Source organism: Phasianus colchicus, chromosome 8 (assembly GCF_987193195.1).
Source record: "Phasianus colchicus chromosome 8, bPhaCol1.hap1.1, whole genome shotgun sequence".
In the NCBI taxonomy this organism is placed as follows: domain Eukaryota; kingdom Metazoa; phylum Chordata; class Aves; order Galliformes; family Phasianidae; genus Phasianus; species Phasianus colchicus.
Window position 1 is genome coordinate 10636698 of NC_143443.1, and position 13715 is coordinate 10650412.

Below are 13715 nucleotides of genomic sequence, written 5' to 3' on the forward strand. Positions count from 1 at the left end.
TTACTTGTAGTTCAGATGTCAAGGGAAAAGGCTATTTTATTTTTACAAAAAGTATTCATTTAACTATGTTTTTACTCACAAAATGCTCTGCATCACCATTTCCTAATTGCAAAATTACCCAAACATTTTTCTGCCTTGCTGGAAAACCCAACAATATAATCCAATTAGCTATATGCTACCTTTCACAGTAGTTATCTCCATTGAATTACTAATTATGCCACCCGACAACAGACTAATAGAGCAAAGAGAATTGTAAACAATTCTGAAGTTCAATTTTTCCTTTTTCAAATAATGGTTCTTGAACTTCTCTTCTAAATTATTAAAGAAATATCACATCCAGATACAAACTAGCTCTCTTAAATTAGATTTCATGTAATCTTACATGATTGAGAGGTTAATTTCCATGTTATAAACCTACACGTGCCAACTATTCATTTTAATCAGACAACATGGCATGAAATACAATGATCAAAACTACCCGTGAAATAGATGTGAATTATCAAGCTTACTGACTTTCTTACAGCAAAAAAATATTTTTGTAATAAGTATAGAAGATATTGATTGAACAGAAAAAAAAAGAAACAAAATTATTTTAAGCTCCTACATGCTGGCAGGTTTATTGCTAAAGGAAATGCTTTCCATTTAGCATACAGCCTTAATGTATTTATGTGAAAACTCTGCAAAAGTAAAGATTCATACAGCTAGAAAAACTACTTAATATATAAAAACCTTCAAAAAAAAAATTAGTTTAAAATGCTTAATGCTTTTGTCACCTGACTTACTTAATGTATTGCTTTAGGCAACTCAATCTGGATTGTACGCTCTCAAAAGTCACTTGCAAAGGCAGAAGTTATGAGATACCAACATAGAACTGGATGCTATAATTTTTTTTTTTTTTTGAACAGTCACATCCATACCAGTTCTGCTATTTTAAAAATGAAGACAACCAGGATCAAAATACACTGAACCTCCTGCCAAATCATCTTTTAAAATTTGTGTCCAATCAAAGGAAACTGATACACTCCCCTCAATGTACATCACGTTCATTAATAGTAAGTACATAAATGTGACCTTGAGGAATCAGAGTCTAAAATACAGATTTTCATTCATAATATCAACAGCAAAACACTGTGGAACCATATCAAGGGTTTACAATTCATTATCTCCAAGAGAAATGTTTGGGTTTGGGGACATAACCCAGGCTATAGTAATTTTGCAGTCTCACTACATTATTTTAGGACTGCTAACCTCAGTCACATTCGTGGTGAATTTTAGGCATTCAGTTTTAAAATAGAAGCCTAATTTTCTCTCTCATCAAATAATTATTTTCTGTCGTTTTTTACTGGTGTGGTTGGATTAATTAATCTTCCACATATAAATTATCAGTATTATTTTGTTTCAAGAAATCCTCTATCCTGCAGTTCAGAAAACAGAATATCTTTCTCTAAAAATGATAGTGCTGTGTCTTTGCTGAATACAAAGAAGTTTGAAACATGTTCTTATTTTAACTATGCTAAGAAACACCCGAAGCTGAGATTTTCAAATTTAGCCTGTGTTCTATTAAAGAATGAAGAAATGCAATGTAAAACAAGGAAAGGAAAAGGAACTGCCTGAAGTAGTATCAATTTCTCTTCAGTCTAACCCTAACAATCTTTTTTTCCACTACTCTGTATATCTGTTTTTGGCACTGACCACCTGCAGAGCAAAATGCTAAGAATTAAGTAGAAATATAGCAAGACAAGTAAACAAAGAACAATAGCAACCGCGGCTCTGGCAGGTGCTATCAGGGAAGGTACAGTGGTGATTAAAATTTATCTCCTACTTGTAAGTGAAAGAGATGCAATCAGGAGGAGGATGTTGTCTAAGTACAGGAAGTATTTCTTTATACATACCCTCTAGAAAAATATCAAAAAGCCACAGAGATACTCTGGTGGATGATACTAGTTCTAAACTATGAATTAGCTGAGCATAACTGCATTCAACCCAATCATTTTACAAAGGCTTCTGTACAAATGTAATTTTTTAAAATAAATTTTAAATGCTGCAACAGAGACATTTCTTGAGTCAATGAAAAGATGGAGCTTACTTTACTTGTGGAAGAGACAGCATAATACAAGGGAAGAGTTAACAGAACTCATGATGAACACCTGCATCACAAGGGTGTCTGAACTGAATGTAATTTTGATGAAATGTGAAAGGAAATGAGATAGCTAGTTAACTGCAAATACCATAATACAGTTGTCTTATTTTTCAAGGTTTCTCCTGAATGACCATGGGAGACAGAAAAGATTTATTTACCATCATAAAACATAAGAGTTGGGTTGTAAGACTGTATACAAAGTTGGGACGGATTTTCTTCCACCAGAGAATTGACAAACAGGCAGTGCCAGATAGGATAAAAGCCATGTGTGTTCACATTTTGTGTGGCCATAAATTTTCACACGGATGGCTGGGACTGCTTGGCTGAAAGTACTACAAGCTTTTCAACTCTCCTTTCTAAGCTGGAACTTCCTACACTTTCAGCACCATAAACAATTTTCTCAAAGATGCTTCTTGCAGCTGCAACAATGTATACAGAACTGATTGCCCACTGCTCATGTTCTGCAGTACACCAAAGTCTTAGGATAATGGGATACAAAACATGAGGTTTGACTCTGGACCAAGTATTCCCAGTACCTTTGTCTGTTGCTTAATCTCCCAGAAAAAGGAAGAACAAGACATAGACTCAGTGGTCCCTTCAAGGTATGTATTCTAACAAATATTCAAAAATCAAGTGAATGATAACTCAAGTACTTTTAGAATAAAACTAATATTGTTTTCCAAAGCACATTACCAATATATGCTTCTAGAAAATGTATACATACACACACACTTAGACGTGTGCACAGGTCTACATACATATACTCTGCCAACATCTAAATGTGGTAGGGTTTTTTGCACAGTTTTGAAAATCTGGACATATATGCTGTAATTATCTTCAGTATTTCTCTAACATAGAAGAAAGGTTTATTTACAAAATGTAGTGCCATAACATCTGAAAACTGCAGTTTAGGGAAGTCCTTAAGTCTACTTTTTCTACCGGTTCCCCAGGAGATTTACCTGTCTGCGAAGGTCTCTCGTCTTCTTGCACATACTGTCTATTGCAGTATTCAAAGCATCACTTCTTTCTTTCCTGTCAGTCTGTAATAAAACAGTATTTATTCAGTAATTCCTTGTGTTCTCAGATCATTAGAGCATTTGATAAATCATATATGATATGCTTAAGGATGATTTTTTCCCTAATTTCAATGCAAGTATCCCTGGTTTCTGAAAAATCCCACAGAAAGCTGATTTGTGATGCTGAACAAAATCCAATGAGTCAAAACAAGTTTTACTAACTGTAGGAAAGAAACTAAACAACTTTATCTCCTGAATTGCTGTCAGACAGTAATTTATAGGTCAGAATTACTAATGAAATAACATTAATATAATAATTATTATTGATGCCAATCCATTATCACCATATTGCAAAAAATCACTTTTTCCACTCTACAAGCAATTCATAAATTCAGATGTCCACAGGCTGTTTCATAGTGCTTTAATCCATAATCTTTATTGTACTCCCACAGAGCAGAATGGGTGAGTTTCAAAACTTCCATAACATTGCAATGCAAAGGCAACAAACACTGCCAATGAAAATGGGCAATCCTTCCATTTATCAGCACATTCATTCTCAGTATCAATAGAAGACAGAGCTACTGAAATATTTCAGAGGTTTTTAGAGAATCAGCTGTATACCTTCCAAACAATCTTAACTTTTTATTTATGTCTACAAGCAAAGCGCTTATATCATTGTTAGCTATTTGAAAAGCCCAGCCAGCATTTTGTTCTACTGCCCAGTATTTTTCTTATATGATACTACAATACTAATTGTCCTAAATAGTCTTTTTTCCATGTTAGCATATACTGCTTGCTAAAAATTTTCTTTTAAAATATCAGCAAACAGAGCAACATGCTTAGCATTAAAACAAACTAGAGACTAGAAGCTTTTACATTAAATGTGTAACATCTTGAATGCCTTTAAATGATTGGTACATTCTCTATCAGCAAATGGAACTACAACTTCTAAAAATTATTTCAAGATTCCTTATTAATGCTTGATGTTTTCCTATCATCTTCAGTTTCTGAAATTGCATATAATCTTCACAGGTAGACAATCAAATATATATTTTGGAGAGAGAGATCATTATAGTAACATGATTGTCAAACCAGCACTTGCCTAGGAATCAAAGTAAATAAGATTCTTGTAACATGATTTGCAAGCTATTGTCAGCTTTGTTAACAAAAATCAATCCTTTCTAAAATGCTAGGAAAACAGGCCCAATAAAAGTACTGTGGACATAAGTCAGCTCAATGTCTACCTATGCATTTTTCACATGATAGAAGTTACAGCTCTGCATGGATACATTCTTTGGAAGTCTTGTATTTGTAGTCTTTTTACCAACGATAACATAATCCACGTAAAAATACTGTGATATTTTACAAGTTCCCCTAGTAATCTGCAACTTTAATGGAGGTAACTGATGATACAATTTGCTCTAAGCAAATCTAAGTCACTGAGGCAGCTAATAGGAAAGTACATGACAAATAACAAAACCTAAATATACTGTAAAACAGTTTCCAAACATGAAATATGGACAGATCAAGAATGTGGTTAACTTCATACAGTCTTTATACGAAGCTTCAAAACACATTCCTGTTCAGGTAAATCATTCTTTTAAAGATTTAAATATTTCAGAATTGCGTGAGAGGGACATCTGACTACAAAGTCTGCTGAGAGAGTACACTCAAAGGTCAGTGGCCTTGCAAAGCATTGTCCAGCTTCTGTAAAATATCACTATCAGCCCCAAGTGCCTTTGAAGATGGAATTACTCCTTTCAGTTAAGTCTACTAAGCTCAACAGACTTTCAGATATCTACATGACAGCAGACATTCAAGTTCTACACTTGCTGACCACTTTTTGTGTTTTTTTTTAAATCATCATATTTACTACTTTAAAAGTCTGTGTTACAAACAAAGGCACGTTGAAAGTGAAAATGTCCACGCTATTTACCACTCTCCAGTAATACAGCTAAGATGTCTATACTGGAAATATTCTGCATCTGCTTGTCAGTGTTCTTCTCCTGACTGCTGTATTTAAAAATAAACAAGTTTTTTCTGAAGCAGCTCATTCCTCTAAAGGTGACTGAATAGAGGAAAGGGTTATGGAAATTCTATACTCTAGGTTATGAAAATCATGCAAATGAACTAACTCTTTTATCTCAGTTTTCCTGTACGCAGCTACTGTTTTATTTTGTGAAATATACGTCATAATGACTATATGACTCCCTTGTGTAGGTATTACAAGCAATATACAGCTCTTATTTCAATGCATTTTTAACTCAATACACGTTTTACAAGCACAGAATTACACTATTAACACTTCCATAAATGAAAACAAACATTTTAATTAACACTGCATAGCCTGAAGATAAACGCTGAGTATTGCCAACAATACAGGACTAATTTTTTCATACACTTGCAAACAACTTTAGGTGACTTAAAAATTATACATGATAAATACATTCCTGTCAGATTTTCATATAAAATAGCACACATTTAAATGCAGATGCTCAGCTGAAAAAAGTCTCCAGTGTTTTATCACAGCAGGTTGTCATGACATCACGATACTATAGGTCCTTCTTCACAAGATACACAGATGAAAATGAATACACTTGCCTTGCCTACACAACCCTGAAGGACTCAAGAATACGTTATCAATGCAGTCTTTGGTAGATATATGCCAACGCTTTAGAGTATTAGCAAGTAAAAAAGTAGTTCTTCAGATTTCATACTTTGTTGATTTCAAAAGAGATTCTAAACAAAGTAATATTATTCTGATAAAGTTTCCAATTTCATTTTTCTTAAACTTACGAAGTGCTACAAATGTACACCTAATAGTTGCACTGTGTTTCCAGTCTGAGTGCGCATTAGAGGATTATACAGAAATCTGGGAAGAAGTACCTAAATGATCATCTAAAGTACTCGAGTACTGAGGTTGATCGGTTTGAGCTAGATTTATAATAAGGATACAGCCAGTCACAGGTATTAAAATACTAAATACTGTTAGTATTTACTGTGTGACTTCAAAAACAACATCTCTTTCAGCCATAACCAAGAACTCTGTTACAACAGAGAACGTAAATGCTCTTATTGGTGGGACAAAAATAAATAGGAGCCATCTGTGCGAAATAGAGCCTGTTTATTTGAGTACGCACTGGTGCTAAAGTTTTCACAAGTATTAACTTAAATCCTGCAAGGCTGTACTCCTTGAATTCTCCTTGTAGTCACCAAAGAGAAAAAAGAATCACTTCAGATTACCTTCAAGTGGCCTGATCCCCACTCTAGGCACCACAGAGGTTGGTAAGAGACCTGGTTTCACAGGCTGAAGTTTATAGCATTAATCTATACAGCACTGAAATGCTCTGAACAGTCTATGTCCAGAAACTGAACTTATGCTCTGCTAAGTAGTGTGTGTCTGTTCCTAAATGGTTATACAATGAGGGAAACACTAAACAGGTATAAAAACTTAGTAATTATTTTCATTGTTTATCAGCAAGCTAATAAACAGTATTGGTACAACAGCTGTACCATAACTCAGCAATAAACAACTTTTGATTTACTTCCAAGTTCAAAAGACTATTTTACTTTTAAAAACACTAGGAGATGTTTTGAAATTAGGTCTCCATAAAAGTGTCAACGTAAAAGTAAACAGCAACCAATACTACGATAAGTTATTAAAAGTATAAGTGGACAGTTCAGTGAATAAGACATGGGTTGGATAGATGCAGCTACAGGTTGTTATCAATGACTCTATGTCCAGGGGAAGACCAGCCATAAGTGGTGTTCCCCAGGGGTCCTTTTTGGCACTTCTTGGTGCTCTTCAACATCTCTATCAACGACATATGCTGTAGGATTGAGTGTACTCATCAGTTTTGCTGATAACACCAAGCTGAGTAGTACAGTTGATAAAACAGAAGGGAGGGATGCCATCCAGAGGGACCTGACAGTTTTGAAAAGTGGGCCTACAAGAACTGAATGAGGTTTAACAATGGCAAGTGCAAGGTGTTGCACTTGGGTTAGGACAATCTCAAAAACGTGCACAGGCTGGGAGATCTCACAGAGAGAAGCACTGCAGAGAAGGACTTGGGGGTTCTGGTGGACAAGCAGCTCAATGCAAGCCAGCAGCGCATGCTTGTAACTCAGAACACCATCTGTATTCTGGGCTGCATCAAAGGAGGGATAGCAGCAGGGTGAGGGAGGTGATTGTCCCCTCTACTCCGCCTTTGTAAGGCCCCATCTGGAGTACTACATCCAGGTCTGGGACCACCAGTACAAGAAAGATGTGGAGCTGCTGGAGTGAGTCCAGAGGACTGCCTCTAAGATGCTCAAAGGGCTGAAACACCTCTTCTATAAAGAGACATCAAAGGAGCTGGGCCTGTCCAGCCTAGAGAAGACAACTCATTGTGGCCTTCCAGTGCTTAAAGACACTTTTAAACAGGAAGGAGGTTGACTACTTACATGGTCTGATTGTAATAGAACAAGGGAGAATGGCTTTAAACTAAAAGAGGGGAGATTTCAGTTAGATATTACAAAGAAAATCTTTAGTATGTAGATGGTGATGTACTAAAACAGCTTGCCAAGAGAATCTGGAGATGCCCCATTCCTGGAGGTATTTTAGGTCAGGCCAGATGGGGCCCTGGACACATCATCACACATCTAGGGTACATAGTGCTTATAAATGTTTCACCTTTTGAATTCAAAGGTCACTGTAAAATCTACAGAAAAGCATAACAGTAATGAAAAAAGTATCTCAAAAAATAGTTTCACACTTCACTGTATATTCAAACAATGTTGTCATTACAATGGAAAGTTACATTAATGGGTTTGTGCAAGTCCATAAATAAAATTTGCTTCCATATTCATCTCATGAAAGTGCTGTTGGTACAAATACTTTTCTGCAATACAACAAAGTCAGGAATATTTCAAGCATCTGTCTTAAAACAAACATACACAAAACTTTTTTAAAGAAGGATCCAAGTAAATCCTACTGCACTCTTCATTTATATTAAAAACATATGAACTAACAGAGAAGGGCAAAAAGGTTCATCCCCTTGATTAGTGGGTTTGTGCTTGGCAAAATTAGCAGCAGAGCTTCAGCAATCAATACGTAAACAAAACTCATATCACTACTGACATTCTTTGCTGGAGTAAGACAAAGCACCTGTTACCTGAACGTCAAGTGCAGAGTTAAGAGATCTGAGAAGCAGCAGGAGTGAGTGCTTAGCAGTGAACCAGTCCTTAGAGAAACCAAGTACTGGGCAGCCACATCAGAAGGACAACAGGTCTACAGAAACATTCCCACAATGGGAACAATCTAACACAGCACAGAAGGGTCAAATCAGTGTTTGAATAACCTCTTCTTTACAATTACAGTCAAAAGGAGGTCTGCGGGCATATCTTTCAGGACTGCCTCTGCTCCTGACACCTCCACTAGATGAACAAGCAACAGGAACCAACTAATACGAACGCCACTCCCAGCAGCAGTCTTCCTTCTCATAAATGCACTTGTCACTAGGCTGCTCTTCGAGCCTCCTTCCTTACCCTCACTCCCTGCACTGACAATGCCAGCAGCAACATTTGAACTGCAAAGAGCCAGAGACTTCCCACACTTTTACACTTAAGGCATAAGGCCCTTTACACCACTGTTTCTTAGGGTACATTGAATTTACTACTACCAGAACATGGAAATCAAGTTTCACCTGTCTTCCAATCAAAACTCTTTGTACCCAAATACATCCGTCTTCCCATATTAACAATTACTCTATTGTTGTTTTTTCCCTCCCCCTCTCTTGTTTTAGAGAGATAAAACCTTCACTACCATTACTGTCTTGCAGTATAGTAGGGAAAAAAAAAAAAAAAACCTATCACACACATTTCCAACTACAATTTTCAAGTAAAAAACAAGGTCCCTTGTTGAAACACATAATGACAAGCTAGACAAAACTTTGAGCTTCTCCAAAGCTATAGATCTCAATAGACAATCTTATGTCATATTCAAATACAGAATAAAACCAGCTGGATTTGAGGAGTTTACAATTCTTATTTTCAAGTATGTCTCACACCTTTAAACAATCTTTCAAAAAGGCCTCATATCCCTTGCAGGAATAAAGAGTAACGTTTTTGTTGCAAGTAACCTCATTGAAACAATGGGACTATTTAAACATACAAATAGCTATATTCATGTTTTTTCCATTTTTTTTTTTAATCTTTAAATCTTTCAAGAATTCAGCAGCAGCAGCATCTAATTAACACTGAGTAATCTCTTCAATGAACATTTTAGAGTTACTCAAGGAATCCCATGACAAGACAGCAAAGAAAGAACTCGATGCTTCTGACATTTTAAAGAACAAAAATTCTTTTGAAAAGCCAGAAGATTCCAGACCTTCTCACAAAGCACTTCAGAGTACATTTTTATTGAATATCAAAAGGAACCAAAAGGAAATTCATTTACAAGAATATTTATCATCTCTTTTTGTTAATAGAGGCAACACGCACAAAAAAAAAGAAGTATTTTAAGTTGAAAACACTATCTTTATTCGATAAGATTCCCTACACACTCCTATTAAAATCTAGTGCACATTTTCAACAGACACCCAGCTCAAGGAAGGTACTACATTAACAAAATAATAATAATTGCTTTAATTGACAAGGGCACAAAAAAATCACATGTAATTGAGCAAATAAGGAATGTTTTATGTGAAATTCTTTCTCACTATAAATACCCTACCCTCTTCAGCATCTTCAATACACGATGGTCCAGTTGTAATGGACAGCTCCTTATGGATCTAATGGTGTGAGATGCAAAGTGCTTCGGAAGAAATGAATCACCTCAGCCTATGTCGATATCAGATGGAGTATGGGGGGCTCTCCTCACTGTGTGAATTACCCTTTCTCAACCAGTTCACAAGAAAAATCCTGAATTTAAAGCCCTCTCTGCATAATTGCATTATACATTCAGTTATGACTAGTTCTTAATACCAAATACCAACTTCAATTCTGGATGAGCACAGATAAACAGCCTAAGGAAAAAAAAAATAGAATCTATGACCCCTTAAATAATAAAAAGTATTGTAAAAATCATAATTAATCCTATTTTCTCAGAAATAATGTTGTTGGTGGAAGATGAATCACATTGCACCTTAGTATCAACTCACTGAAATATTGGTGAGACACATGAAGACAGGAAGAGCAGCCAAGGTGCTTCCAAGGACAGAGATGGATCCCTAGTTTCTGATATGAGTATGAGGTCATAAATCCTCTCAAAAGGGGAATGTAGCAAGCTGCAGGAGGGAAAACCTATGTAGTTTTGAGTTTTTTATTGTTTCTGAATACACAGGGTCAGTATCAGTTCTTCACATGCTTTTTCACATTGAAATAGTAGAAGAATTTCAGTCTGATTCCAAGGTGGTCATAAAACATCCGGTATTTTCCTAATGCTCATCTTGGATACAGTCACGGAAAATGAATGTATCACAGCTGGTCTGTTGCATAGCGATTAAAATGATTGCTTACTATTTCCAATGCAAAAATGAAAACCCACACGTACTACTTATTTCAAATGCAACAAATGCTTAGGAAAGAAGTCACACAGGCCAATGGTCCTTTCCTTCAGGTTGTACTTCAGCTTTAAACTATTCGGGGAAATCATAAGGAAATAAAAAAATTCTTCTATTTATTTTGATCAGATATTGTTTTATTCACTGATGATGCAAATATAATCAGAAATAGAGTACTATTTATACTATCAAATTGATAACAAGACACATACTGAAGGTTTATCTGCTTTTCATTAAGGAGCAATTTTTCTAAGTCCCTGGAACAAAAGTTTTTTGATTGAATATCCATCCACCAAAGTATTCTGGCAGCTTTACAGCAGTGAAATTGGAAATTAGTTGGAGAAAAGCTCTTCTTATAGCAGCAATATAAGGCTTTCCTATGATGAACTATCATATAAAGTCCTTAGAGATTATATGCTGTTATGAGAGGGAAGAAGGGGGAGGAGAATTTGAAATAGAATACAATAGTTGCTAAGACAATCCTTCTCATCAGATTGTTTAGAGCTTTTAGCCGCACCCTTAAATCAAAAAGTTATGGTCTTACACTGAAACCACAAATGGGAAAACCTCCAGCCCTTTTTTTTTCCCTTTTTTTTTATTTTATTATAGATAATGGTAGTGAGGCACTGGAGCAAGTTGCCCAGAGGTGGTCAAAGTTTCCTCCTTGGAGACATTCAAGATCAGGTTCAACCAGGCTCTGAGCAACCTGATGTAGCTGAAAGAGTTCCAGTTCATTGAAGGGAGGCTGCACTAGGTAACTTTTAAGAGCTCTTTCCAACTCAAAAGATCCTATGAAATCCTAAGCAAAGACTACAGAATCATAGAATCACCAAGCAAACCTCCAAGATCATCTAGTTCCACTGTTTACCTACCATCAATATTTCCCCACTAAACCATGTCCCTTAGTACAACATCTACATATTTCTGAAACACCTCCCACAATGATGACTCAACCACCTTCCTTGGCAGCCCATTCCAGTGCCTGACCACTCTTGAGGAAAATAAATTTTTTCTGATATCCAACCTGAACCTCCCCTGGCTCAGCTTGAGGCCATTCCCTTTTATCCTGTTGGTAGTTACCTGGGACAAGAGGCTGACTCCCACCTCACCACAACCTCCTTTCAGGGAGTTCACTAGCTATAATTCCATGTAGTTAGGTACGAAATGTATTAGTTAATCCTTATGTAATCCAGAGAAACTAAAGTAATGTGATTTGTGAATCAAGGAGGCTGGAAGAAACTTCAGAATGATCAATGAATGAAAATAACAGTTTGTAGTTAAGAGACAGAGGCAAGTGGCTCAAATCTACAAATTTTCAATTGAACACTCATCAGATTCCTCAACATACAATGAGTTTAGATTGTATGAATTCCTTTATATGTTTTGGTATGGAGGACAACAAGATGTTTTAGGGATTGTAAGAGCAAACAATAGTAGATGAAATCACTTCACCAGTATTCAGCACTATCAGTCACTTCTGAATAAAACATCATTTTTTCAGCACAATGAAATGACTCTGAGCTATTATTCCCTGAAGCCTGAGACTAAATGCTTTCAACACACAAATGTTATTTAAAAAGTCACAACTTAAATAGAGAAAATCTATTCCACTGAAGATAGTCTCTGCTGTTAGCACTCACAGAGCAAAGAACATGAAAGAGATTGATAAAAGAGCACTTGAATGATCCTTTTACACTGACAACTGCAAGGAAAGAGGCCACTGCACAGTCATTTATTTAACAGATTGATTTGGACAGTGAGAAACTTGAGTGTTACTGTGGTAGTTGGATTATACTCTCAGTGAAAGAAGCGTACTGAGATCCTGGGGTTCCACACTACCAAAAGAAAAAGAAAAAGAAAAAAGCCATCTGATAAGTGTTGCAGCTAAGAGGGCAAGGGAGGCTGCATGTGATAGCAAGCAGGGAAGACTGCCGAAAATTACAATCTTCGGAGGGCAGGGATTTGCAAAATAATACACAAGATCAGTAAAGCCATTCAGGGCATACCGCTCCAAGGTTCTGTGCTTGAATTCTCTACTTATTTTTTCTTACTTATTTTTGCATTTAAAAAAAAAATGTGTCCCACAGAATAATTCAAACTCATTTTGCAACACTGCTGACACTTTAATGAAGTGATCATATTTTAAGTTGCAAGTATCTTTCTGCAGAACTTGTAAATTTAACATTTCAGAGACTGTTTTCCTAAATTAGGAATCTTCCAAGTTTTGGAAAAAGAAAATGTAAGCAGAGCAGACTCAGAAGGAAAATTAATAGGTACTATGATGAATAAAGCTAGGAGCAGAAAAAAAAAAAATCATGACAGGTTTAAAAGAGATATGAATAAATTAAAATCTGGAGCTGATGCATCGATTGTACAGAGTTAGCTTTCAACTGACAGGCAGCAAAGACCAAATACAGGGTAATGAACAGTCCTGATATTAGCAGAAAGCTCAAGCAGAATTGCTACGACAGGCAAAAGAAAAGATGAAGGTATGTGGTAATAGAAGGTCAGAATCATGCAATGACTAAGTCTGGAGGTCAAGAAGACAACAACTTCTGGAGGCTGTCTTGGTTAGTGATTTTACTGGTACTATTCATACTTTCTGGTAACTATATTTAATGCAGAAGCGACTAATTTCTCTGCAACAGAGAAATTAATGCTCAGTGAACTGGTGACAGCATTTTGTAATGCTGTTTTTATCAGGAAAAACAGAATCATGCAAGGTATCTGAATACCCACTGGCACACACTGGTTTCATGGACTATTCGTACTGAATGTACATTAAGCACCATAAGCAGAAAGAAAAAACCTAGCATTCAGCTTAGGTTCTACCAGAAGACATTCTTTAAAGTACGTGACTCAGATCTCATCAAGAGGTCAAAAAAAAAAAAAAAATCCTTGGGATCTAGCAAAGGCTGTACTTCAGGTAGACAAGCACTTGCTTCTTAAATATATTTTGGTGCATTTTTGCCAGCATGGTAAGAGATATGTTTGCATACTGCCACCACACAATAGAAA

At 36.0% G+C, this 13715-nt stretch overlaps 1 protein-coding gene across 11 annotated transcripts in view; it reads right to left on the reverse strand.

Annotated features, from left to right (window-relative positions):
• Positions 1 to 13715, reverse strand: part of CTNNA3 (catenin alpha 3) — a 447191-nt gene that overhangs the window by 164917 nt on the left and 268559 nt on the right. For all 11 annotated transcript variants that reach the window (XM_090144866.1, XM_090144867.1, XM_090144868.1 and 8 more), the window contains one exon: positions 3100 to 3180. In XM_090144866.1, the coding sequence (XP_090000992.1) occupies positions 3100 to 3180 (81 nt within the window). The remainder of the gene's footprint in view (positions 1 to 3099; positions 3181 to 13715) is intronic.